General features: G+C 39.7%; 1 protein-coding gene across 1 annotated transcript in view; it reads right to left on the reverse strand.

Moving 5' to 3' along the window:
• Window positions 1-8,583: 8,583 nt before the first annotated feature.
• Window positions 8,584-27,144, reverse strand: part of Nfxl1 (nuclear transcription factor, X-box binding like 1) — a 40,528-nt gene continuing 21,967 nt past the window's right edge. Inside the window, exons 13-23 of the mRNA XM_051170130.1 lie at window positions 24,126-24,246; window positions 23,737-23,896; window positions 22,953-23,044; window positions 19,496-19,517; window positions 18,968-19,108; window positions 16,709-16,875; window positions 15,509-15,578; window positions 12,100-12,204; window positions 10,686-10,772; window positions 9,885-9,938; window positions 8,584-8,782 (exon numbers count right to left, since the gene is read on the reverse strand). Coding sequence (XP_051026087.1) covers window positions 8,609-8,782; window positions 9,885-9,938; window positions 10,686-10,772; window positions 12,100-12,204; window positions 15,509-15,578; window positions 16,709-16,875; window positions 18,968-19,108; window positions 19,496-19,517; window positions 22,953-23,044; window positions 23,737-23,896; window positions 24,126-24,246 — 1,193 coding nt within the window. The 3' untranslated portion in view covers window positions 8,584-8,608. The remainder of the gene's footprint in view (window positions 8,783-9,884; window positions 9,939-10,685; window positions 10,773-12,099; window positions 12,205-15,508; window positions 15,579-16,708; window positions 16,876-18,967; window positions 19,109-19,495; window positions 19,518-22,952; window positions 23,045-23,736; window positions 23,897-24,125; window positions 24,247-27,144) is intronic.

The raw sequence follows: 27,144 nt of genomic DNA on the forward strand, positions 1-27,144 counted from the left end.
TCCTCTATCCACTCGGTCGCTTTTCTCTGCTTTATGGATCTTTAAGGAGAGACACTGTGGATCTTTCTCCTCACTCGGAGTGAAGTTGTACTCAGGGGATGGGAGCCCCATATTTTGTGTGCTGGGCAGACCCCACCCGCAGACCACTCCCTCCCCTTACTCACGTCTCTGGGTCCTACCCATAACCCTTGATGACAGTTTCGCCATACCCACCCCTGCCTTCAAAAAAGTTATTCTTCTAAGGCAGATGGGAAGCCTGCTGCCCCTATCCTTCATACTAGGACAAACAAACCAAAAACCTTAAACTACGGGACAGTTGCAGCAAAGGCCAGAACTTCGTTTTTAAAAATTGCAACGCAAAGGGCTGTTCTCCTCCGAACTCCCTTTATCACATCTTAGGTAGGATACCCCATTCCCCGAAACCGGAATTTAGCCAGGCAAGGATCAAAATGACTGCCCAGAGGCACTGGCAATCCAGTGCAAAGTTTGCTGTGTTCGAAAAGACTTAAGGTTTTGAAGGCAGGCAGTATTTGCACTATGAAATATTTAAATGTCTTCTGCTAGACTGTGTCGCCGCTCCGGATTCATGGACCAGGAAAACTCCAGCCTACCAAGAGCATCTCACAGGCTGAAGTCACGGGCTAGCAAATCCATGCCTGTTGCTCACTAGGACCTAAGTTCCTAAGGCAGCAAGTACTGAGATAATTCACTGCAAAGGGCGCATTGCCACTTGAAGGCCAAGACAATAGTTAAATAGCGGGAAAAAAGGGGGGGGGGATAAAATAAAGAGGCCAAAGACTTAAGTTTTCTTAGACATTGGGGGCAGGGGGTTGTTGGTTTTTGTTGTCTTGTTTTTTTTTTGTTTGTTTGGGTTTTTTTTGTTTGTTTGTTTCTTTTTCTTTTTCTTTTTTCTCTTTTTTTTTTTCTTTTTATTTTTTGACACAGGGTTTCTCTGTGTAGCCTTGGCTGTCCTGTACTCGATTTGTAGACCAGGCTGGCCTCAACCTCAGAGATCCACCTGCTTTTTAAATTCAATTCCAATCAAAACTTTTAAAATTTCAATTATTACTTGAGGTTATACTGTAGTTCGTCTCCATTAGAGGAGGCCACGCACAGTCAGAGGACTACGTGACATGTCCCTGAGCATCACTGCCTGGACAAAGACACATATGTACAACCAGAAGGGAGTGAGTGGTAATGGAGATTTTGCTTCTGAAAAGACGTGCAGTGTGGGAAATACCACATACATGTAGTTTAAGAGGTGTGACACCGACTTCATGTTGTCCCAACATCAGTGAGGAATGCAATTATCTACCAAACATTTCATAATTCACAAACCCCACATTCTAGCATGGCAGGCTCTGCACTGAGCACTTTACAGTCCTACCCTCTTTAACTCAGAGGTGAGAAGCAGCTGAACCAACCAGCCTAAGGGTTATCTAGGCAGCAGGCAGCTGACCTGGCATTCTCCAGGGGTGGTGGCATTTTGTAACTGAGTTCCAAAACACTGCCTCGTTAAGACACCACACTACCATGCCCCCACCTGGGAATCCAGCCCAGGAGACATATTTGCCAGCTCCACCTTGAGAATCTGAGCCATCCAGTCTGTGAATGGAACACTGGGCAGATAGATGTACACCTATCCTGAAGTCAATTTCTTTTCCTCGTTCTGCCCCCTGGTGGAGATGGTGGGGACTATGAAACGGAAGCGGCTAAATGGATTGATTCTGCATTGCAGGGTCTTCCTCGCTCTGTGTGTATTCCTGAAGCTGACTGTACTGATGATTCAGACTCCTTCTAACAGCTCCAGCTACCATGAGAATCAGAACCAGCAGCTGGGGTGTTTTTGCTGCTGGGGGGAGGGAATATAAAAAATGATGGCGATCACCTATGTTTATACTTTGTAATTAATTTTCATACTGTAAGAAACCAAACATGTCTTGTATTCAAGTTAATTTAATTATGAAGTGTGCTCAGTGATTTTTTTTTAATGATACATTGGGATTATTTTTTTAAATCATGTCACATAAGTAGTTTAACTTATATTTAGAGCTGTGGATGCTGGTTTTGCTAGGCAACTGCTCTACCACTGAATCAAATCTCCATCCCCTCAAATTATTAAAAACGTGGTAATCGCTGTCAAATGTCGTAAAATACTCTTAATTTTACAAACTTAACCTTTCTAGTACCATTCTGAAATTTTTATTGTCTAGAATTTCAGGCATATATCAAACTAGTAATACAATTTAAAAGAAAAAAAAACACAAAGATTAAAGAGATTTATGAGGAGTACTGATAAAATAGACATGTGTGTTAGCCATAGGAAGAACTTGCCATGCCCTCATCCTTCACTTAAAAAGGAGGATCTCATAGCAAGACACACAAAGTTCTGGTGTGCCATTTCAAGGTATGCTGAATTATAGATAATTATATATTGTATATCTCAAATGGTAAAAATAAATTATTGTGAGTTTTTAAAAAGAGAATTATGGAAAATTAATTTAAAGGTGCTGAGTGATTTTTACAGAGTAATCTTTGCTGCATGTGATAGCTACAGTCTGATTTAGCCCTAAGCACTACAAATGAAGGCAATTTCAGAACAGCAACAAAAAGCTTTCTTAGCAAAGAAGTTGAGGGACAAGCATCACACAACTCCACTGTTTATCTACTTGGCGACTTGTTCCATTCATTTGGGGTTTGCTAGCTGCCAAGCTAACAAAACAAAGCTCATGCCTTCAGGGAACTTCATTCTGGAGGAACGACTAAATGAACAATGAAATGTACACACATATTTAAGCTATTGAAAATGTTTGCAAATAATGTGGGAAGGGCATTAAATAATCAGAGTACACTGTCAGTTCACACAAGGATGCAAAACTGTGAAAGAAAATTAAATAGGATAAAACCCAAGCAAGCTAGGACTTTATTACAGAAAAGGATTTGTTTATCTTCAGAAGAGATGCTAGGAGTGTGATGCACACCCTTGACTCCAACACTCGGGGGATAGAGGCGGACAGCTCTATGAGCCTGAGACCAGCCTGGTCTACATAGCCACAGAACAGTCAGGGCTGCATAGTAAGACCCTCTCAAAAAACAAAAGATGCGTGTATAAAAGAAAAAGATGTGTGGGGGAAAACAGCCACACCTAGCCACACCTACCAGACAGTGGAGTCCTCAGTGTATGATGTGTAATACTGCATGTAGACCTAGTGTTTCTGGGTCTACAGACCTATACTTTCCTTTAATACACAATGGTGCTCACTGGGACAAAGATGTTAAGAACTGCCCCAGGCAGAAATCTCAGATGTGAATATTCATACACCTCATCCTACTCAAGGCTACTGATGCTATCTCACTGCCCAAAGGCAACCATCTTTGGCCAGCATTCTTCTTACTCCTCCAGGGATAGTTACCAATGAGCATAAAGTGAGTGACCCAAAGGACACTTAATCCCACCAGAGACAGTTGCTCAACTATGTTCATTGTAGTTTTATTCATAATAGCCAGAAATTGCAAACAGCCTAGGTGTCCCTCAACAGATGAATGAATAAAGAAAATGTGGTACATTCCCATAATGGAATATTACTCAGCTATTAAAAAGGATGAAACCATGAAATTCACAGGTAAATGAATGGAACTTAAAAAAAAAAAAAAAATCATCCCAAGTGAGGTAACACAGACCCAGAAAGATAAATGGTGAGCGCATTCACTTGTATGTGCTGTTAAATCGATAAAATTGGCTGTTACAATCTGTAGATCCATAGGGGGTAGATACCGAGTATGTAACAAGGGGAGAGATCTCCCCCTAGGAAGGGAAAACAGAATAGTTATGATGGAACGAGGGGGCTGGAACAAAAGGATCAAGTGGAGAGAGGAAAAGGAAATACAAGGGAAGAAATCTGGGAGAGAAAGCTAAAATTAAAGGCAATTTGAGGGGTAGTACGGAAACCTAATATAGTAGAAGCTTCCTAAAACATATGCATATATGAAGGTGATCTAAATGAGGTCTCGAAACAATGAGAAGAGAAACCTGACAGGTCATCTCTTGTCAGCAAATGAAGCCTCCCGTACTGGGATTAGGTTACATCTAATTGAGTGAGTTTGGCCAAAGGGGTCCACAGGAATGCCCACATGCGAGCTGTTGCCAAGCATATAGGTTGCTTTCCACAAACTGACAGTAAGGTCCTACTGCTGACGGCCACACAACAAAACCCACTGAACGCAGCAAAGCCAAGCTCTTGCGTGCATAGAGCCTCCATCCATATAATCTAGTCTTTGGTAAAGGAAGGCACTCTGCACACTACCAAAAGAGCAACAGAAACACCAAGCCAGCTTCAAACCTTTTCATCCACAGCAGTGTCCTGCCTGCAAAGATATACTTGGGTTGTGGTGGCAAAAAGTTTGCAAGAATAAACCAACCAATATCTGATTTAACTAAAGGCCCATTCCATGAGATGGAACCCGTACCTGACGCCAATTGGATGACCAAGAACCTAAGACTAGGTTGTCTGGAGACCTAGAGTAAAGCCAAATACCCAAATACCACTATTCTAATAAAGAAAGAAAAAGGGCTTAGAAAAAAGGTAGCAATAAAATAGCTCCTTAATGACATTCTGCTGTACTCATAGATCAGTGCCTTGCTCAGCCATCGTCAGAGCAGCTTCTTTCTGCAGCCGACACGAACAAACAGAGACCACAGCCAGCTAAGATGCAGAGTGAGAGCTCTTGGGACACTCAACTCTAAAGAGGATGCTCCCACACATCCCTCCCCTCAGGACTCAGAGAACCCTGCAAAACAGGAGGTGGATCGTGTGTAAGAGCCAGAGGGGATGGAGGACACCAAGGGGAAAGGCCCTCTAAATCAAGAGAATCAATACACAAATGAACTCGGAGACTGAGGCAGCATGTACAGGGTCTGCACAGGTTTGCACCAGTTGCAGTGGGTCCTAGAGCTGAAAGAAGGGGACACATGCCTCCATGCCTACGCCAGAAATCTCCAACTGATAACTACTTACAAATGAAAATTGAGTTTTTCCAGTGAGTCTCACTAGAGAGACAAACTACTTCAAGTGCAGCACTGGCTGGCCAACAGAAAACAAATGCGTATCTTTGGAAGTTCCCTTTGCAGTATCACATCAAGGCTTTTTGTTTGTTTTGCCATACAGGTCCTTTGCATATATATTATGGCTCACATGTTTTTATGTGAATCCTGTGTGTGAATGAGTTGGTCTCTAATCTGTTTCTTGCTTACTTTCTTCAGCTCTTTTCATTGTTTCATTCTATTCTGTTTTTATTTTTTTATTTTTATTTTTTCTTATTTTATTATTATCCCTTAGCCTGATTGTTTCTAATGAGACAGAAAGGAGGTAAACCCAGATCTGAGGGATCTGAGGAGGAACTGAGGAGCAGAGGAAGGGGGAAAACAATTAGAATATATTACATGTATTATCTTCAATAAGAGGGATGAAAAGTGAGGTGACTCCACTTCCAGGGCCTCTGCTGTTATTCTGAGGTAGAATTCAAGCCAGGATCTCACAGAAACCATGACTCTAAAATGTGTAAAAATGGCTTTCAAGATGTACAGCTGTTCATCTGGAGTCTCTTAAAGGTCTCGAGAGCAGAGGGGCTTCCCAATGTCCCAGTTTCTCCTAAGTCCATCTCTTCCAGGAGGTAGTGACCTCTTTAGTGACAAGGACCTAAGGCCTAGGGCTGGTGGCCCCATTTCTGCCACTCAGCAGAAGGCAACTTCCATAGTACAGAACAGACAGCTCTTGTGCCAACTTGGGCTCCAGAGCTTGGCCATTGGCCTTACTTCCCATTCCTAGGAATGGGGAAACGAACAGGAATCACTCTACTACCCTTCTCTAGCCCAGGAAATGTTGGCTTTCCCTAGTTTCTGAGACAAAGTCTTGCTTTGAGGCCCAGCCTGATCTAGAACTCATAACCTTCCTATCTCAACCCCGAGTGCTAATGTATTTCTCATTTATCACCATGCCCATTTACCTAGAGCCTGGAGTATTTTCCAGGTTTTCAATAATCTTGATACAGAAAGCCTGGCCCTGAAGAAGTCACTGAGCCTCTCTCTCAATAGGGCTGTCCTTCCCACAGTCTCCTAGCCTGGCTCCTCACTCCCTGCTGTCTGCTCAGGTGGAGGCAGCTGTAACCGATCATGCACACAGCTGGGCTTGGAGCACTACTCACTGCACCAGGACCTCAGAAGAGCAAAGGATCCTGTGAGCATCAGTAAAGCACATCACAGTGAGATGGGAAGCTGAATCAAAGATGTACTTCAAGCTCTGGACTTTTGGTGTTAAAATTCTACAGACTCCCAGAGATTTGCCTGTTTAAAACCCTTCGTGTCTCTAGCCATGAGACTCAAAACACTGAAAAGCAAACGCAGCCCGCGTTGTGCTTCAACAAAGCTCCTCTGCCAATTCCAGTAACAATGACTCTTATTTGAGGTTAAGCTTCATTTCTATGTGAACAGTAAAAGCCATAGAAATACAAATATTAGGTGTTGGAGATGAGAACCGTTTAAACTGAAAAAAAAAATCTCAAAAATTTCAATATAAATATTCTACAAGCTTAAACAGAAAACTTACCATTTTTACATTGTGTTACTACTGTCACAAGGTAAAGCAGAATAAGATGAACAGTTTTCCTGTAACTCCTGGTGACTTGGCCAACCTTCTCGTTCCTCCCTTTGTCACCTAACACTACAATCAAAAGGAGTGTTCTCCTTCAGTGAATTTAGACAAAAGCTACGCTCACCTCTCTCCTCAGACAGCGTCAAACGCAGCACCCTCACAGCAGTCACTGCGGTCACAGGTCAGTCCCCAGCACCTACAGCCGGCACCGTTTGCTGTCTGTTTCCAAGTCTACCCCTGAACCACCCCTTACAGTCCTCCTTCCTTCACATCAACGATCTCTTCCTTGCTTAAAATGTGCTGTCTACTCCAACTATAATAAACCCAAATCCTTAGCTTACTCTTTCACTCGCCAATACTGGCCTAGAGTTTGGCCACTCTCAATTTCAATTTAACTTGAACTCACTTCTCAGCCCTTCTTCCTGATCTTGGGCCATGCTAAACACACATTAAGTCCCAAATTTATTGACTTTGTATCTATTGCTTTCTCTCTTCAGACTTTCCCCTCAGTCTTCAGATGGGAGTCCTTCAGCTCACAGTACAAACCCCGCTCTCTCTGAGGGACTGTCTCAACTAAACGAACTCTTCTACTCTATCATTTTCTATACTGTTTCTTACTGCTCTTTTAACTAAAGATTTGTTTATTTTTATCTGTGTATGTGTTATGTCTGCACACCAGGTGCATGTCTGGTGCCTGTGGAGGCTGGATGCCTCTGGGACTAAAGGACACAGCTGGCTGTGCACGGCCATGTGGTGCTAGGAATCAAACTGGACATCTCTAGAAGAAGAGTGTTCTTAACGTTGAGCCATCTCTCCAGCTCCCTTTCTTTTTTTTCAATGCCACTTATCACATGCAACTACACTCATTTTCTGTGGGCCTATTATTTGCTTGCTATCTGATGCAGATTTACAATCTTCCTTTGGAGTGATGCTTAAAATGCACATTTATCACTCCTACTGTTACCATATTCTGCAACATCACTACAGTTTTACCCATCAATACTCAAGTCTAACCTAAAATTAGGAGTTCCTGGGTGCTTTAAAGAGTAAAAATATTCTTTAGTACAAATTTGGTATGGTGATTTTTAATTAAAACAATCATACAAAAATTAAATAGCAAAACTGCTCGAGGTGACTTACAAATCTATTTAATTTGGCCTATTAATTTTTTCTCTATCAGTTTGATTTCATAAAATTGATTATTCCCAGCTATAATATATCAAGAACTGCAGGAAAAAGAAATCAAGTCCATAAAGCTCATAAGCCCTGTGCTCAGCACACATCGCTCATAAATATTAGTTGTCCTTTATTATCATAAAAAGATACACACGTTTTACAAAACATGCCAAATTTCAGTTAAAGCTTCTTGCACACAAACACAGAAAACAGAAAACGAAAAAATAGCCTCCTGTAAGGAACCTAGTGTGGCATTTGTTTATATTTTCTGAGGAATACACAGTGTAAAATTTGCTTCAATGACCAATAAAAATTCCTCTCTGATAAATTACTCTGGAATCTGATTATAAAGTTGCGTGTTTTACAGAATCGCTTCTTTAAAAAAGTACAAAGTTACATGATCAAGAAAAGTACCCAGTAAATGAGCAGAGATATATCCTCATTGCTGCACATATATATGGCTCAGTTTTTCTGAATTCACAAAATGAGTGAAGTGCTGAACATGAGAATACCAGACTACGTTAATACAAGGAGGCACACTGCACTACCTGAGCCTTCTGCCTGCTTCAGAACTGCAGGCATGCTCCAACCGTGGACAGTACCTCACCGCCCCTGGAAACTGTTCTGCCTCAGAGAAAGCTAACCACTGTGTCCTAACTACAGCCAGACGAGGACACGGAGAGGAATGTGAACATGTACCGTATGCTAAATGTTTGTTTTCTCACATCTTAAACTGAACATTTATTAACTCCCATCTCAGGCATATCACAAGATTTAAAGGATCGTTAATCCACACCATGGGTGATGGACCACACAAGCACTGCCAGCACAACTCCACACACTGGAAGGAGGTAGGACCTATACTTCTGCCACAGTGAGAGCTCCACGGCCACTTCATCTCTTTTCCTGTTCTTCTTGCGGCGGCCCTTCAGTCTGTTTTCAAATGCTTCCAGTTCAGCCTAAAGAAACACAATGTCATTCATATTAAATTCCAAGAATACACTGACTTGCAATGTTATATTTAAATAAACATAGAAAACAATTTGAGAAATGTATTGATACTAACAGTATAATAAATATATTAGTCTGACTTAAACAAGAAAAAGCCTCTCATCGACTACTGACTATATTCAGCACAGGCAAGGGTTCAGTTACGTAAGCAGGCAGAACTGAGTGCCAATACAAGTCATCTTTCAGACTGAAAGCCTATCTTGAATATTAAACATATAACTGATTAAATCAAAGGACTCTAAAATGTAGACAACAGCTGTGAATTTAACTCTATTTTATACCTCAAGAGCACCTTCCTGCAAATGCAGACATGCTCCATATACAATTTTAGCCTGCATTATAAAATGCAGGAAATAAGAGTTACATCTCATAGCATAGAAATCCAAACGATTAAAAAAAAAATTGCCTCAAGTGGATTCTTTTCTTTATCAAATGCCCCCCACGAAAGCCAGGCGTGGTGGCTCACGCCTTTAATCCCAGCACTCGGGAGGCAGAGGCAGGCGGATCGCTGTGAGTTCGAGGCCAGCCTGGTCTACAAAGCGAGTCCAAGACAGCCAAGGCTACATAGAGAAACCCTGCCTCGAAAAACCAAAAAAAAAAAAAAAATGTCCCCCACGACCTTTTTAAGATACAGTAAAAACTCTTTAAGGAGAAAACTGCTTCATGCTTCAATACAAATGATTACTTCAGGAAGAATTAGAAACCGACTGTAAACAGGGATTACCTGGAGTACTGGGTGCCATCTTTTATCCTCTGGGAAGCACTAAGCGCCTATGCAAAGCTAATACAATACTGTAGCACAGTACAGAGTAACCAACTAAAAAATGATGGTCATTAAATAAAGTAAATATGTACTATCTAAACAAAATAGTGAAAATGTAAATTTTCATTAACATATTTATTACTGTAGTTATAGCTACACTTAAAAGTCATTTTTTGGTATATAGAACAAACTCAATGCTGGGCTGAACTCGGCTATCCTAGGCACCCATGCTGCAACACGGACAACCACAACTATGGAAGACACAAGTCTGCCCATCACCGAGGTACCTGCTGTCTTCGTTTTTCTTCTTCCAGAGCAGCATTGGCTTCTGCTTCTTTAATCTATTTATATTTAAAAGTAAATTAACAATCAGATATCAAATTTTCAGAGATTTTTGTCATCTTCCCCCCCAGTTTCTACTAATCCATAGCAACCTTTGGTAGCCTTACATGGGAAGTTTTATACTGGGAAGTTTTACCAAGGTTCCATCTAAGAGACTCAGGGTGGTGAATAACTTATATTTGTGTTAGGCTTGTTATAATTTACATGAACATTTCCTTTTACTAGCTATATGAGATTAGATCACAATTCAAGACATTAACAATCTGTAACTAAAACGCTTTTAACTTTTCCACTTGTTATCGGTAATGTAAAATCAATTATTAATGCCACATTTTCAAAGTAGAAACTGATAATTTCTTTCAAATGTGTGTCTGGAAGGCAAGACTTTGAACCCATAAAGCCAATTATTTGTGGACTAGTTGTTTTGGCAGGCAGAATCAACACTAAAGATAACTCAAACTGCAAAGCATAACCAAATCTTATGTTTGTAGAATTCAAGCCTAATTTTCAGGAGGCTCTTTGTATCATTAAAACGAATGGCTAAGGCCAGAGCAAATACACTAAAAATGGTGTAAAAGACAAAAAGCTCAGATACACAGCAAGCAATAAAACCACCGTGGGCTCAGAATGAGGCTATACAAGTAGCCTTCTGTATCGTAAGCACAAGCTGTTTTAATAAACATATAAAAAAAATGCAAGTAGGAAAGGCCACTATCACATTAGTAATAACTCTAATGAAACACTACCTCGGATGCTTTCCGCTTCATTTCCTTGCACGCTGCATCACATTCCACTGAAACCTGACTTTCACGTATTTTATTGCATGGCAATTCCTACAAGTGACAGAAATTGAAATATGTAGTCAATTTTTCTTTCAAATTAGAACTGTATGCCAGCAAAATAGCTAAAGGTTATAAATACGGTACATTCACTAGACATTATGTATCTTGGCTCAAATGATTACTCCTTTGTTTTCTCTTTCTTTTTTTCAATTGGGGATAGGTGCACATAAACACAGCACTTACAGGGACCAGAAAACAGCACAGAACACCTGGAAGCTGGAGCTACAGGATGCTGTGAGTGGTATGACATGGGGTCCTATGCAAAACCAACATGCTTTCTTGACCATTGAGCCAAAATAAACAAAACACTCCTACTCTATTTAACTAAAATAATGAAAACCATAAAGGTAAAATAATTAACTTACTATATGCCTCTATCAACTTCGCTGAGTTTAATTTTTATCCTTTTATCCTTTATATTTGTTGTTCCTTGTATTCTTTCAAAGCTTCAAGGAAATGTTCTAGAACATCCGACAGAGCGTTCTGAGGTAAAGGGAATGCCTGGCCTGTCAGCTAACGAAGTAGCACTGACAGCTGTGCTGACTCTGCCCCAGTGTGGTTAGTGCGACGAGGAGGCAACTCTTCAGCAGTCCTCCCTGCTGCCTCACTAAAATACACGCAGTTAGTGCTGCTCTCCCAACAGTCAAAGTCTGGAGCTCTCCTCAAGAGTTATATATCTTTCTTTTAACTATTAACATTTTTAACGTTCTTATGAAAATCCCTCACTGCCTAAGGTTAATGGGTTTGAAGTCACGGGAAATGAGATCTAGGGGAAAAGTTCCCCTTTTCTTCTTAACTCTTGTTGAATGACCTTTCTGGTCATTAAACCCTCACCTCTGTATTCATCCATTAACTGTTTTTATCTTACAATTATTTCTTCTAGGTCTGAGCATTATTTTATGAGGCTGTGACAGTAGTCTTTTTGAGGAATTATTTTCAAAGGAGAATACTGGTATCATCAAATAAAAACCTTCATATAAAAGGACAAGCAGCCTAATTCCAGACCATGTCTTAATCCACGACACTGACTTTATCACTCACGCCAGCCCCTTGCTTTAAGACTTCAACTTAGAGCCCACGAGCACTATCCCAACAAAGGGCTTGAGCCAGATTCAGCAGAAACCAGCTTTCTTCTGTTGTTAAGTTACAGGAAACTGGATGGCCAATCCTGATTGCTTTTAATGAGCATTTACAGAAATAACTAAGTTTAGTCTAAATATAATGAAAATATTCTAAAAATTAAAACCTTAAAATTAAAGCCCAAAAACCACCAACACAAACCACGACAAACAGGAATTCTATTATGTAAAATACTTACCCGTTTTATCCTTTTACAAGGGCATCTGAGTTTTACCTTCTGGTTGCAATTAAAGGGGCATTCACCAGGATGGCACACCTCTTTGCATCGATGGCCACAAGGAAGCTATGTGACAAAAGCAGTGGTCGTTTACATTTTCATCACACTCTTCTTCCCCTTCTCCCTGGTGGTTGTTTTTAACAGAGCTCACACATAGTGCCAATTAACCCTGAATAGTAGATGATCCTTCAACTTCTTTTTCTTTTGGACAGATAATTCTAAGTATTTACACAAATTATTTTTATTTTTTAAAAAGTTAATATTTTCAAGCTTCATCTCAAGAGTAGATGGCCCTGTCAGACTGACACACTGTCACTGTCACTACAGCCAGGAGACTAAGCCCATGGAACACAAACAAGTAGAAGTGATGTGTGCCTTAAAGCACTCAGGAATGTGTTCCTGTTTTCCCTTCCCAGCATCCTGGAAATGACAAAACCTGAACAGTATGGGAACCATGTGTGAAAGAGGACAGGTGCCTGGCTAATGTGATGGCTGGGTGAGCACATGGAGCACAGGACACTAGCTCTCCCTTACGCTGCTGTTACATGAGAAAGGAACCTTTCTTGTCATTGTCACAACTGCTTAGCTTTTCAGGACTCTAACATACCCTTGACACTAACACATATTATATGGATAGTCAGGCCAAGTCAGTACCCGCCACGGTGTTTAAGTGTTCCTTATCTTTATTTGCTATCTGCTGCCCTCTAAGTCTTCACATGAAACATTCTCTTCTATTTGACTCTCACACGTCAATTTGAAATCAATGACTCTAAATGGTAAAGAGAATAGAGGCAGTGAAGCAATGGTGACCTGTGTGGCCTTCACTCACCACTGCTCCTTTCCTAAAACGCATCGGGACCTAATGAAAGGTGAGAAGCACTGGCCTTCCATCTCATCTTCATGACAGTAAAAGTCCTCATACTTTTCAGAACCCCACTGACAGCATGCAAATCTCTTTCTCTTGCTGGCTCCAAACTATACACGTCTTCCTTAAATCCTTCATTTGACCTTGTCATCTCATCTACCAATCAGTCTACAACGCACTTGCCTTCCTCCAGCAAAACCGATATGAGTCACGAACAAGGGCCTACCCAGTACCCAATTATTTATATAAAACTTTTTATTAGAAAATTTTAATATAGGGTTAGAGAGATGGCTCAAAGGTTGAGAGCACTGGCTGCTCTTGTATAGGTCCTGAGTGCAATTCCCAGGAACCACATGGTGGGCTCACAACCATCTATAATGAGTTCTCTTGCCCTCTTCTGGACTGCAGGTGTGCGTGCAGGCAGAACACTATATATATATATAATAATCATTTTTAAACAAAAGAATTTATTTATTTATGTGTTTATTTGGGGGGGGGGGGTTCGAGACAGGGTCTCTGTGTTAGCCTTGGCTGTCTTGGACTTGGCTTTGTAGATCAGGCTGGCCTCGAACTCACCGTGATCCTCCTGCCTCTGCCTCCTGAGTGCTGGGATTAAAGGCGTGTGCCACCACACCTGCCTTCAAAAGAAATTTTTAATATTCTCAATCTCAACTTCAAGAGTTGATGTCATAGCCACGGCTTTGTTAGCTACTACAGCTTTCTGCCTTATAGCCGTAGCTGCCTATGCCAAATCCCTTTGACCCGAGGTGAGCCAGTCAGGGAAAGGAGGCAGGATCTTATTGCTGAGGCCACATCTTTCAGGCTGCACAGATTTTGCCCTTCTGATGTAAGGCATTTCCTTCAGACTTTATATAGCACTGCCAAATGTCCTCCTTAAGACATCTCCCCCTCTCACCCCCGGCCTCTGCCACAACTGACTCCAAACTAGTTCTGTAACTTGCAACTAGAAGTAAAACTAGGCAACGTTTCTGTAGCTGCACATACCTGCACCAAGAGCTATAAGTAAAAGGCAAGAGAAGGAGGCAGTGGCGTGGTTCAGTGGGTTGGACCCCTCAGGCTTGCTAACCAAGCCTAACAAGCTGACTTCAGCCTCTAGAAGCTACATAAAGATGGAGGTGACCAATGCCACAGAGCTGTTCTTGGACTCCCACACATGATCCATGACATATAAGCACTCTATCCTCAGTGAAACTTTTAAAAAACATAAAGTGGTAGTAGCCTTTAAAATAGAAAGAAATCACTCAGGCCAAGAATTTGACAGACTCCTGAAGTATCAGCAATGCTTTGGGTTTTGTTATTGTTTTTAATGAGGATGGAGTAATAGCATGCTGACTTCCTGTGTTAAATAATACATATATATAGTACATATAGATGACATTTCATTTTATTTTTAAAATAATTGTTATTTTAAAAACCTGTAAATAAATAAAACATTATACACTCAAATTAACCATACCCAAAGTCTATACAATTTAATGGACTTACAAACATAATTAGCATGTGGAATGGAAACTGTGGGCTTATCCAAACGAACAAAATCAAGTCAGAATTAGAACTAGAAAAACTGGTAACTTCATATCCTAACCTTAATCCATGTCCATCACCTACGTTCAGTCCTTTTATGTCCCTTCGTATTTAGCATTTTTTGTTCTCCTTTTCTTTTATATTGGCCCTACATGTGATATTTCACTTTTTTAAAAAAAATCAAAATACACATACACCTTCTTGGTTTTGTTTTTAATAATCTACCATCTAGCTGCCTGTAACTCACAGCTTTAAATCTATATTTTGAATCCCATTTTAGACAGTAAGCTGAGTCAATACTTTATATAATAAAATTAATTAGCTAGCTTTAAAATAGTTCTAAATCCCGCTCAAACTAAGGCACCAGCCAAGGACAATACAGGCGGTAAACTTTAAACCCCTACTCAGATCTAGCCAATGGTCAGAACATTCTCCACAGTGGAGTGGAGAGTGGGATATGACTTTCTCATGTACTCTGGTGCCTCACATTTGACCATGTCCCCTGGAGAGGGAGACCTGGTGGCACTCAGAGGAAGGACAGCAGGTTGCCAAGAAGAGACTTGATACCCTATGAGCATATACAGGGGGAGGTAATCCCCCTCAGGAATAGTCATAGGGGAGGGGAATAATGGGAAAATGGGAGGAAGGGAAGAATGGGAAGATACATGAGATGGGATAACCATTGAGATGTAACAGGAATAAATTAACAAAAAAAAAAAAAAATCACCTTCTTTTACTCTTAAAAAAAAATAAAAAAATAGTTCTAAAAAAAAATCCCGCCAAAAGGTCAGTTCCAGTCCTAAGTCCCTAAGTCAACAGAAAGGACCTTTCATCCTAAGCATCTGCAGATAGCACATCTTCAGTGGGTCCAGAAAGGACCTAAACTAGGGCAGCCAACAAGAAACAATCACCAGGGGAGCTACACCCAAAGGACTCAACTCAAGGATGTTTACAGCTTACCTCCTTGGGGCACTGGTTTTTGCAACAACTGAGGAGGTTCTTTTCACTTACATCAGCTGTGGTTATTTTTCTAAAAACAGGAAAATTTTGGTGACATTCAAACCCAAATCCAGTTTTTCATGTTTTCTAAGTGTTTATGTTCACAATTTCAAGCATACTCATAAAAGTATCAGCGTTTTTTTTTTTCTCAGAATATTTAAATTATGTCTCTATAACAATTATCCTCAATTCGGTCTGGTGAGAAGACTCCGCAGATAAAGGTATGTGCTGCACAGCCTGACAGCCTGAGCGCAATCTCCAGATCCCACTTAGAGGTGGATCAAGAGAAATTCCGAAGTTGTCCTCTGACCTCTACACATGTGGCATGAGCTGCAAGAGCACCCATGTGCATGAGCACACAGACATAGCACACAGACAAAAAACAAAACAAAAAACCTAAAGGGGCAGGGGGAAACATGCGATAATAATAGAAAAGTTAGATGTCTAAAAATTATATGCAACTTTGAAAAACTATTACTACTAAATTAAACTTGAAAAACATTATCAGGCAAGTAATTTCCAAGCAAAATATGCATTTCCAAAATTAACCCTGAGATGTTACTATACCAAAAAGCCGGAAAACACTGCAAACCAGATGGAAACATTTCCAAGGGAGACAGAAACTAGTTTGAAAACACTCCTACAATCCTCTGATTTTCGTAAGTATAAACTTAAGTGACAGCTATAAATCCTAAATTATGTTAGATCAATCAAGACAATGCAAAATTTTTCCCTCGACATAATGTACGTTTTAGGTAAGGAAAATAGACAAAGCAGATAATGCTATGATAAATTCTGTAACAAGAATTTTTTTTTTTAATAAGAAAGAGCTACTTTTTAAAAAGGTATATAAATCAAAAAGCAAGTCAAATTTCTTTCCAGAGTTTTCTAGGTTAACACCATCATTTAAGCGCTCTATCACAGGAACACTACACTTCTGAAAGCAGCGATTTAACTTTCTCCTCACCAAATCTTCTATACAAACCCCAACAGAATGAAGCAGAATCCGGCTGGCTGATGTCAGAGTGAGGCGCTGGGAAGTTAGGCGCTGCTGAGTCGCTCAGCCTCCAGCAGTGCACCAACACAAATACTAAAAAGGCGTCTTCCAGAAACACCACTTACTAATCTTAAGGAAACTGGAGTATTCTTCAGTCTACTTACCTGCATTCCACATACAGGCTTGTGATCTTGCAGTGACATTTTAATCTAAGCATCTGAACACAAGGAGGGCATTTTCCAGGGTGACATGGCAAAACACATGGGTGAGGACAACCCACAGGTCTTGACTTGGAGCACCCTTCTTCACACTGAAGGCATTCCAGGCCAGCCTGAAGAGTAACAAGGAAATAAATCACCAACACATCTAACATTTCCACATACTGAGGTTACAAAAGGTAGATACCAGACTAAACAAAGCACTTTTGAAAGCGTAGGAAGTAGTTAATAGGGCTGGAGAGACTCCACCACAAGTACAGTGCTTGCTACGAAACACAAGAATCCAAGTTTAATCCCAGCACAGATGTAAAGCCAGATATGGAGTCACTAACAGCACTGGAGAGGCAGAGACAGGAGGAGCCCTGGGGCTCGCTGATCAGTCTAGCCAACTGAAAAGTTCCCAGTTCAGTGAGATAGATCCCCTGCCCCCACACAAAAAAAGAAAAGAAAAAAGAAAAAAAGAAAGAAAATAAAATAAACAATGACCGAGAAGGGTGCCTGATGCTGACCTCGGGTTTCTGCAAGGATATATGCATACACAAACATGGACACACAAAAAGAGAAATTCCATTAATAACATGGTACCTATTCTTAATCTTAAAAGTCAACCAAGATAAAAATAATAAGATTGTTAATAGACCTGTATCATTCAGACTCTTATGTCTATGAGCTTCAAGAGTCAATCCACGAATGGGGAAATAGAAGGATCCAGAGGGTCCTAGAAACCTACAAGAAGAAGATTATGATGGGCAGATCTGGGCCCAGGGGTCCTGCTCAAACTATGGCACCAGCCAAGGACAATACGTGCAGTAAACATCGAACCCCTATCCAGAGCTAGCCAACGGACAGGACATTCTCAACAGATGAGTGGAGACTGGGGACTGACTTTCACATGAACTCTGGTGCCCCATATTTGACCACGTCCCCTGGATGGGGAGGCCCAGTGGCACTCAGGGGAAGGATAGCAGGCTACCAAGAAGAGACTTGATACCCTATGAGCATATACAGGGGGAGGAGGTCCCCCTCAGTCACAGTCATAGGGGAGGGGAGTAGGAGGAAAGTGGGAGGGAGGGAGGAATGGGAGGATACAAGGGATGGGATAACCATTGAGATGTAATATGAATGAATTAATAAATAAATAAAAATGAGGGAAAAAAAGTCAATCCACATCACTTGTAAAATGAAGCTGGCCATACAAAGTATTCCTACTAACACTGTAAATTACTTCCTAGAAATAACCATTAACAGAAAAAAACAAATAAAACATTATCGATACATTCTAACCCAACAAACACAGGCATCATCGAACTACAGAAACAACACACTGTTAACATATAAAGTTAAGCCATACTCAGATGTGTAACTCAATGTAACTCAACACTGCACCTCCTTCTGCTGATGACTTAGCTATATAACCAGGGCTAGAGTCTATCAAAGAAGGTTAAAGACTATATTATTTTCAAATGTTATATTTAAAATAAAGTCTGTAAAACAGCTATAGATATAGACACAAAGACTTCTTCAAGGTGAAAATTTTTTGATGACGTCCTAAATGAAGTCATGATTATAATTATGTGTCAATGAGTTCTCCTCGATCGGGGCTAGGAAAGCAGCTCAGTGAGTGAGAGTACTTCCTGCTCTTCCAGAGGGCCGCCTCAGCTTCCCTCATCCACACTGGGTAGCTCACAATCTTGTGTAACTGCAGTTCCAGTGGATCCAACATTTTCTTTTGGATTCAGTGGGCACCTATCCACTTGTGCATACATCCACACACAGAAATATATGTCCACATGCATAATGTTTAAAAATCCTTTTTTTAAAAAAATCTGGTACTTAGAATTTAAAAACACTTTAAGTTATTAAAAGATATTCGTCTATAAATAATTTGCAGATTTGGGGTGGTTTTTTGGTTTGTTTTTAGGGTCTCATTATGTAGCTGTTGCTGGCCTTAAACTCACTATGTAGCTGGAGCTGGCCCTAAATTCAATCCTTAGAACCCACATAAAACACTAGACAATGACCCACGCTTGGAATCCCAGCACTGGAGAAACAGAAGACTGGCAGGTTCCTGGGAACCCTCTAGACAGGCAGTCTAGTCTACATGGTGAGTTCTAGGCCAGTGAGAATGGCGTCTCAAAAAAAAAAAAAAAAGGCAGGTAGCATCTAATATGCTCATTATATATGGTTCCATCCTAAGGACGGTACCTTATTTTTTCCAGTACAGCCATCAACTTCAGTCACTTTGTGGCATTCTTTCATACATGTATGATTCTGACAGTTCAACATTCTTCCACAAAGTCTCTTGCAGGAATAGGGTCCTACCACGTGGCATGGAAGTGGGCTCACCTTAAAAATGAAAGTAAAAAGGAATCAACTAGAACAGCACATATGCACACACAAAACCTTCTAGACTAATCTGAGACCAATTTTCACAATGATCTCAACATGTTTCCAGTAATTACATTTATATCAAAACTAAGCACCTATCAAAACATTCCTCTAAAAATAGGTGCCAGGAAGAAAGCATCTATTATTGAAAGAGAAATCTGATGTAATGATTCTACAGTGAACACACATAATATAATTCTCATATTAAAGCAACATATATATTTTCCAATTAGCAACCCTATGCAGTCGTTAGAACACTGACAGACAGTAAGTTATTTCTAACAACTCTAGGACAAAAGTGATAGAGATTACAAGATAAACCTAAAGATTATACCTATGACTCACCTCGTGCTTCCCCAGGCATTCCCTGTAAGAAAAAAAACAAGATGAAAACATGGATTCTTTAAGAAGAGTTTCTGAAACAAATATGCTAACTACACTAGTTCTCATTAATTAAAAAATAAGCACTTGGAAATAACCAATTATAGTAGCTACGGAATATACAGTTGACATATATAGGCCAATTCTTTGCAAAAGAGTAGCAATGAGTAATTGAACGTGACACCTACTTATACTGTACATCTGGATGACATGATTTTAAAAACTATAAAATGCTGAGGAGAAAACTTATGGGTTTAAATAAAGATTCCATGTTTAAAAACAGAATCAATACTAAGGCCATATTTCTTCTCAACTTCATCTATATCCAACACAATTCCAAGATCTCACCAAAAGCCAAGCATGGTGGCACACCACTGTAACCCTAACTTAGATGCAAAGACACAGCAGCATGAGGAGTTCAAGGCCAGCCTGAACTCTGTATGAGCTTCTACAAAGTAAGGTCAAGGCCAGCCTGGGCTACAAGGTACTCTGGCTCAAAAACCAAACCAACCAAACAAACAAAATCCTAACATTTCATCTAAAGTCTATAAGAAAAAAACAAAACGAAACAGCAGAAATGAAACAGCCAACACAATATGCTGAAGAAGAAAGTTGAATGACTACCATGCACTGACTCAAGACTTACTACAAAGTTGTGGTTATCAAGGCTTTGCAGTACTGATGAAAAAACAGAAACATAAGTTAATGAACTAGAACAAAGAGCCCATTATTAGGCCCATACAAATAGAATCAGTATATCTTTGACAAAAACAAAGGCAGATTACAGAAGAAATATTCTTTACAACAAATGGTAGTGCTAGAACAAATATATATCCAATTTTTAAAAGACAAGACTTTTATACCATTCATAAGTAAGCCAAAATTGATCACATACCTAAATACAAACCACAAAAGTATAATTCACAGGATAAGACATAACAACTGTAGCCGGATGTGGTGACACACACCTTTAATCCCAGCACTCCGGAGGCAGAGGCAGGCAGATCACTGTGAGTTCAAAGCCAGCCTGTCTACAAAGTGAGTCCACAACAGCCAAGGCTACATAGAGAGACCCTGTCTCGGCCAAATTTAAAAAAAAAAAAAAAAAAGAAGGACTTAATCTTGAGTTTCAAGATGACTTTTTAAAACAACACCAAAGTATGACCCATAAAGGGAAACAGAAAGTTCTAATTTACCAAACTGAAAATGTCTGTTCAGCAAAGAACACTTTACAGAAGGAAGACGAGAGAGACACAGATGAGTACACTATATTTGGAAGACATATCTGGTAAACAATACAAAGAACTCATGCTTAACAACAGACAAAAAGCAAACCACCCAATTAGAAAAATGGGCAAAAATATTGAACAAAAGATAAATCTTATCAAAACGATGGCAAATACCAAATTGGTATGTAAAAAGATTCATGGCATCAGGTCATTAGGAAGCTGTAAATTAACAGGCAACAGCTCATGTACCTAACAAAATGTTAATAGGATGCTGAGCAAGACCACACTGATGCTGATGAGAATGCAAACTGGTATGCCACTTTGGTAGACAACTTCACAGCTTCTTAAATAGCTAAACATAAACTACCATATGATCCAGCAGTTATACTCTTAAGTTTTTATCTAAATGAGCTACAAAGTTATACAAAAATTTGCACATAAACATATATAGCAGAGCTTTATTTTTTACTGAAAACAACCAAACTGTCCTTCAATAGGTGAGTGGGTACGATCCGTATCCATGAATATACGGTCATCATAAATTGGACTCAGTGAGTCAGTAAAGGAAAAAAGCACAGAGTGGAGAGTAAGTGGGAAGGTGGGGACAGATCTGGCAAGAGCTGGGGAAGGGCTAATGGGTTAAATATCATCAAAATACAGTGCAGAAAATTCTCAAAGAATTAATAAAATATTATATTAAAATAAAAACAAGTCAACTATGGGATGTCCAGGCAGTGTAATAATATTATTCAGTGATAAAAAGAATTTAGGTATCAGGCTAGAGAGATGGCTCAGAGGTTAAGATAACTGTCTGTTCTTCCAAAGGTCCTGAGTTCAATTCCCAGCAACCACATGGCGGCCCACAAGCATCTATAATAAGATCTGGTGCCCTCTTCTGGTGTGCAGGCACACATGTGGGCAGCACATTAAATAAATAATAAATACATTTTTAAAAAAAGAATTGAGGTATCAAGCCATGAAAAATGCAATGGAACCTAAATAAATGCACAAGCAACATGAGAAGGGCCAGCAAGAAAAAGGCTCTAAGTTCTGCGATGATGCTGACAGGCAAACCCAACCACAGCAGAGCCCAGGACGGGAAGCTTCAGGTCTAACAAGCATTTGAAGAGTTGACCTAATCCTTACAGGGAAGTACTTCCCAACCCTTTCGGGGAACCGAGTATTTGTCACCCTGTTACCCAGGTTATCCCAGAACTCAGATTACTACGTAGTCCAAGCTGGCCATAAGTTGTAATCTTCCTGCCTCGTGTCTTGAATGCTAGAATTACAGGCATATTTGCCACTTAAATTAAATTAAAAAAAAACAAGTATTTTAAAAAATATGCATTCAATTTATATATGTATGGGTGTTTTGCACAGACATACATGTGTATCATGTGTGTGCTGGGAATCTGCTCTGGAAGAACAGAAATGCTCTTAACCACTGAGCTCTCTCTCCAACCTGTTCAAAAAGTTAACATATTAATAAACTGAATCTAGCAGCATGTAAAAGTCAAAGGTACCATGACACAGGAGAAGGGAAGTTGTTGAATAAAAATAACTTTTAGAAATAAAGACAACCAGAATTCTTTCTTTGAAAGATCAGTACCTAAGATGGTACCAATTATTTACTTGGAACCTAAGTTGTAGATGACAGCCCCCTTCCTAATATCACGGTGCTTCTCAGAGCTGTTTCCTGTTACCTCTAATGTGCACCATCTGCTCAAAGTATGGAACACTGAAGGAGTCGTCCTTCTTCCAGATTCAGCTCCTTAAACTCCATCGCCAGCATTCCTGACTCACCCAGCAAAGTCCCCTTAGATTCCCAGCGCTTCCTTTACACATTTACCTTCCACTTTGCCATCTATACCTAGCTGTCCCAGAAATATTGCACTTCAGTGTGGGGCTCACCAGGAAAAGTAACAAATGAGCCTCTTGTAAGTCACAGTCGCCCCTGTTGCTATGGAAAGCTAAGGCTAGTAAGCACACTCTAGCCAAGGGAGGACACCAAAAAACAGGCATGCATGGGAATCTGAAGTATCACAGCAAACACGGGAGAGAACGAATGAACTACAACATGGAGACTAGCTTGCAGGCCAGGCCTAGAATAATGATGAAACTTAAAAAGCAAACAAGGCGAAGTGCATACTATGTCACAACAGTGTTTTAAGGGTTCGATCTCCAGCTCTTACACAGGAATAGGAACTTGACACGGAGGACAAGGCAACGCAGTCTGAATAAATGCTGGCTCAGCTGGCTGTTCCCAAGGGCCTGTGGGCTGATGCTAAGATTAAAATGCAAAACAATATAAAGTTAGCAGGGCTATCCAGTACAGCCTTCCTAAGAAACTAGAGAAACTTCCTCACGGATCTTCTGCTCACACGGGATGAACATCATCCAAGTGCTCAGCTCAAGTGCTTACTGAAATATCTTATCCCATCCACACTGTGATGACCATTCCTCTCCACACACACTCGATAGGAAAAACTTAGGCAGATGCCAGTTTCGAAGCTAGAACTAAGGCAGCAGAGCCTCCTTAACCGCATGTAAGCCAAAAGCCAGTGAGAAGCAAACTGCAGCACCTCCTGACTGACTGCCGCCTCCCATAGGCTCCTCATCACCTAGACCCTGACACAGCCAGCCAATAAACACTGAATGAAGGAACAACAAAGTAAATGAAGAAATATCTGTATCTTTAGCCATATTTGAAGAAAAACTGACAAGTTAATCTAGATATCATTATACTGTATTTTTTATTATATATTTTCTCGCCCTACCCTCAATCTTCCTTCCCACAGTCATGGAGATGCTGGGGAAGTCTCCTTTGTCTTAAGACAAAGTCTTGCTCTCCTCACACCCCGGGTCCGAGCAAAGTGCTTAGTACTCTAAAGACACCTTTAGCGTTGCTTGTAAAAACTTCACTGAAGAAAATACACCCACTGCAGAGCATTACCTCTTAAACGGCATTGTCCTTACCCTGCCAATCTGCTTGACTAATGCTTGATCATGACACGAAGCAGGACACAAGTGCCCACATTTCTCCAAAACTTTTTGACAAGGCTGATGACATGGTGGACATGGGCCAAAGTGACAGCGGTGTTTTTCTTGACTTGTGTGATGACATGTTGGTGGTCGACTAAATCAGAAAGTCTTTAAGTTACTTTTGACAAATGAACAATATATCTAAAGTGCAATTAATTAAGTACATTCTGAAATCACAGAAAAGAAACATACTACGAATATCACTTGAATATTACTATGAATAAACCATGAATACAACATAGAATTAGAACACAATCAAAATCAGGTATGAATTTAAATGTTAAGGCAGGAGGCATCAGGGCTGGGGAAAGCTTCACACCAACCTGCACAGCTCTCTGCACTTGGGCGGCTTTGTGGTCCGCTCCCGGCCACAGGGCACGGTCACCTTTGCACTGCCACAGTTGCACCTCACATCTACAGTTTCTGGACATGGATAGCAACTGCCTGAGGGGGAAAAAAAATCAATACTTTAAAAGACACTGATTGACTTACCAAAATGGTTAATCAATAGTGTACATGCACAATACATAATGGGATCTCCTGCCATTAGAGAACAGCAGTAATATGAACGATTGATTCTTAGCACACTACACAAAAGAAGCTATGCACAAGGCTATGTGTGTCAGTGTTTGACTCCACATATACAGAAGAAATAGGAAAAACTAATTTTTCCTGTTCAAAATCAGGAGAGTATTCAGGACACAAGCTTTGAGAGACACTGTAGAGAGCTGTGGCTAATCTAGATTTGGCACACAATCACATTCACAGGCTTCGGCACACTACACCTTATTATGATTTGTACACCTTCCTTACAAATAATACCAGTTCTAAATAACAAACTTAACATGCTACTTATTCAAAAACACAACAAACAGGTAGTTAAGTCCTTGGAGAATCTAACACTAACAATAATCTTTTGACCTATTTTCATACATACATCTATCCAAGGACATTCTATTTGACAAATTACCCCAAGAGCAACGTTTCTCTCTTGACCTGCGATTGGCTATTAATAAGAGTACAGTCACTTTTGCATTATTTGAGCTTCATAAAACACTAAGTTCTTAGAATGTGATTCCAAAATGTTTCTCTTCTAAACATTTCCAAAAAGATACTAGTGTTTACTTTTCATTTTCTCTTGTCAAAAATACATAAAAGTAAAATGAAAGAAAACTTTAACTTGGCAGGGCATGGGATAACCTAATTAGATGCCTCAAATTGGCTTCAGCCCCACTGGTTCAGGGTTCTAGCCATGTACACCAATATGTCCAAACTGAAAGAAACCTTTCCACACAGCTATATAGTTCTTCCTTAAGGATCTCTAATATCATCTAAAGGACAGTCTTCCTATTCTAGTTTTCCCAGTAAGGAACTCCAACAGAAATGAAATAATAAGGAAGGAAAAAGTCTTTCGTTAATGAGTCCAAATGTCAGGATCAAATGAAATACTACACCAAGCAGTTAACTTGGTCTAAAAAAAAAAATCAGTTAATAGAAAATAACTGGTATACTGACTCTAGAAGTTACAAAGGAATTACTCTAAAACAAAATTGGCAATTTGATTCAAAGAATAAAAAAAAAAAATGAAAGAAAAAAAGGCATTCTTTTTTTCCTTTACAAAAAGGAAAAATTTTTATTATACAATTGTTAACTTTATACTTCAGTGTTTTAAGTATAATCTAGTGAAATTTCAATCTTGACAATAAAACAATCTAAGTTACCCTTATCTACATAGCCAGGTTTTATTTTGATCTTTCCAAAACAATGTTATATTTTCAAGCTAGTGGAGAGTTAAGTCACTCGCACTGAGCATATCCTAGCGTGATCTCCACTTAACAACAGTTCCTAATCCATACTCAACAACTCAGAGAGGCACTTACCAAACAGCCTATTGTCAGGACAAAATTACACCAACACCTTTTTTAAAATTAAAGCTTTAAAACAGTAAGAAATAATTTATCCTAACAGTCATCATACTGATCAAAAGAATTTATTACAGAGACTGATATAGCAGTCAAATTAAGCCTCAGCAATTATCGTTTCAAAATTAAAAAGCAGAACAAATAAGAGAGCAGTGGACTAACAGGGACAATGGGAAGGCTTCCAATAACTGCAGAGCCACACGGATGAGCTTGCATTTAAATGAACTGTGCATCACATTTTCATATATTCACCATACAATGTGCTGTGAGGGCTCTCTGTCTCCCTGCTTCATGTAATTCTGATCATGAAGGCAACTAAAATGATCAAAGGGGTAAGATAATGATTCCACATCTGAAACTGAGTTAAACCAATGTTCGGAGTGATACACAATCGTCTAAATAACCATTTTAAGTACAAGGAAGACTCTTTGGGAGCTAATAAGCACTTTCACAATAACAGAAGTCACACACAAAAAAGACAAAACATGAATCTGATCAAATCTCTAGACTGAACAACTTATGGGAAAATGCAGAGGATAAAGAAACAATTAAAAACACAAGAGAGGCAATCTACACAATCCAGGCTGGGAAAACAAATGGCTTCCTAATTTTTTCAAATAAATCACAAGCCATAAAAATAAATAAACAAACCAGAAATGAAGGAAATGATAGATTTAAAATGTATCATTTAATGGACACAGTCCATTCTTATTTAGTTTCTGAGCCACAAATCAAATAAAATATGCTAAAAGAATTTCAATACCAAATATGTTTGAGATAAGAAGAAATATGTTGGGCTGGAGAGATGGCTGAGAGGTTAAGGACAGTGATTGCTCTTCCAGAGGTCCTGAGTTCAATTCCCAGCAACCACATGGTGGCTCACAACCATCTATAATGTGATCTGATGCCTTCTTCTGACCTGCAAGTGTACATGCAGGCAGAGCACTGTATACATAATAACTAAATAAATAAGTAAATAAAATAAAACTTTAAAAAAAAGAAATATGTTATTTTAGGTTAAGATTCTACTTTTCAGATAGGAATAATGAAACATTTATGGCTCTGCTTCAAATGCTAGGAGAAATACATCTAAGATTTCTGCTTCAAATGCTAGGAGAAATACATCTAAGATTTCTCCACTAAGAGTGATGCTTGCTGCAGCCTTCCAACAGATGCCCTTTACCAGATGAAGGATGTTCCCTTCCTCTTCTACATAAACTGGTCTGGATTTAAAAAGTCTAACTAAATTACTAATGTTGGAATAAACCCAACTCATGTTGACATACTGGTGATTTGGACCGGTAATACCATAGGACAGGATGACAGGATACCTAAAACTTTAATACTTTTACAAACATATTCATGAGTTAGACTCGGGTATAATTTGCTCTTATTTTATCAGATAGTATGAAACTGACAT

Source organism: Acomys russatus, chromosome 28 (genome assembly GCF_903995435.1).
Source record: "Acomys russatus chromosome 28, mAcoRus1.1, whole genome shotgun sequence".
Classification (NCBI taxonomy): domain Eukaryota; kingdom Metazoa; phylum Chordata; class Mammalia; order Rodentia; family Muridae; genus Acomys; species Acomys russatus.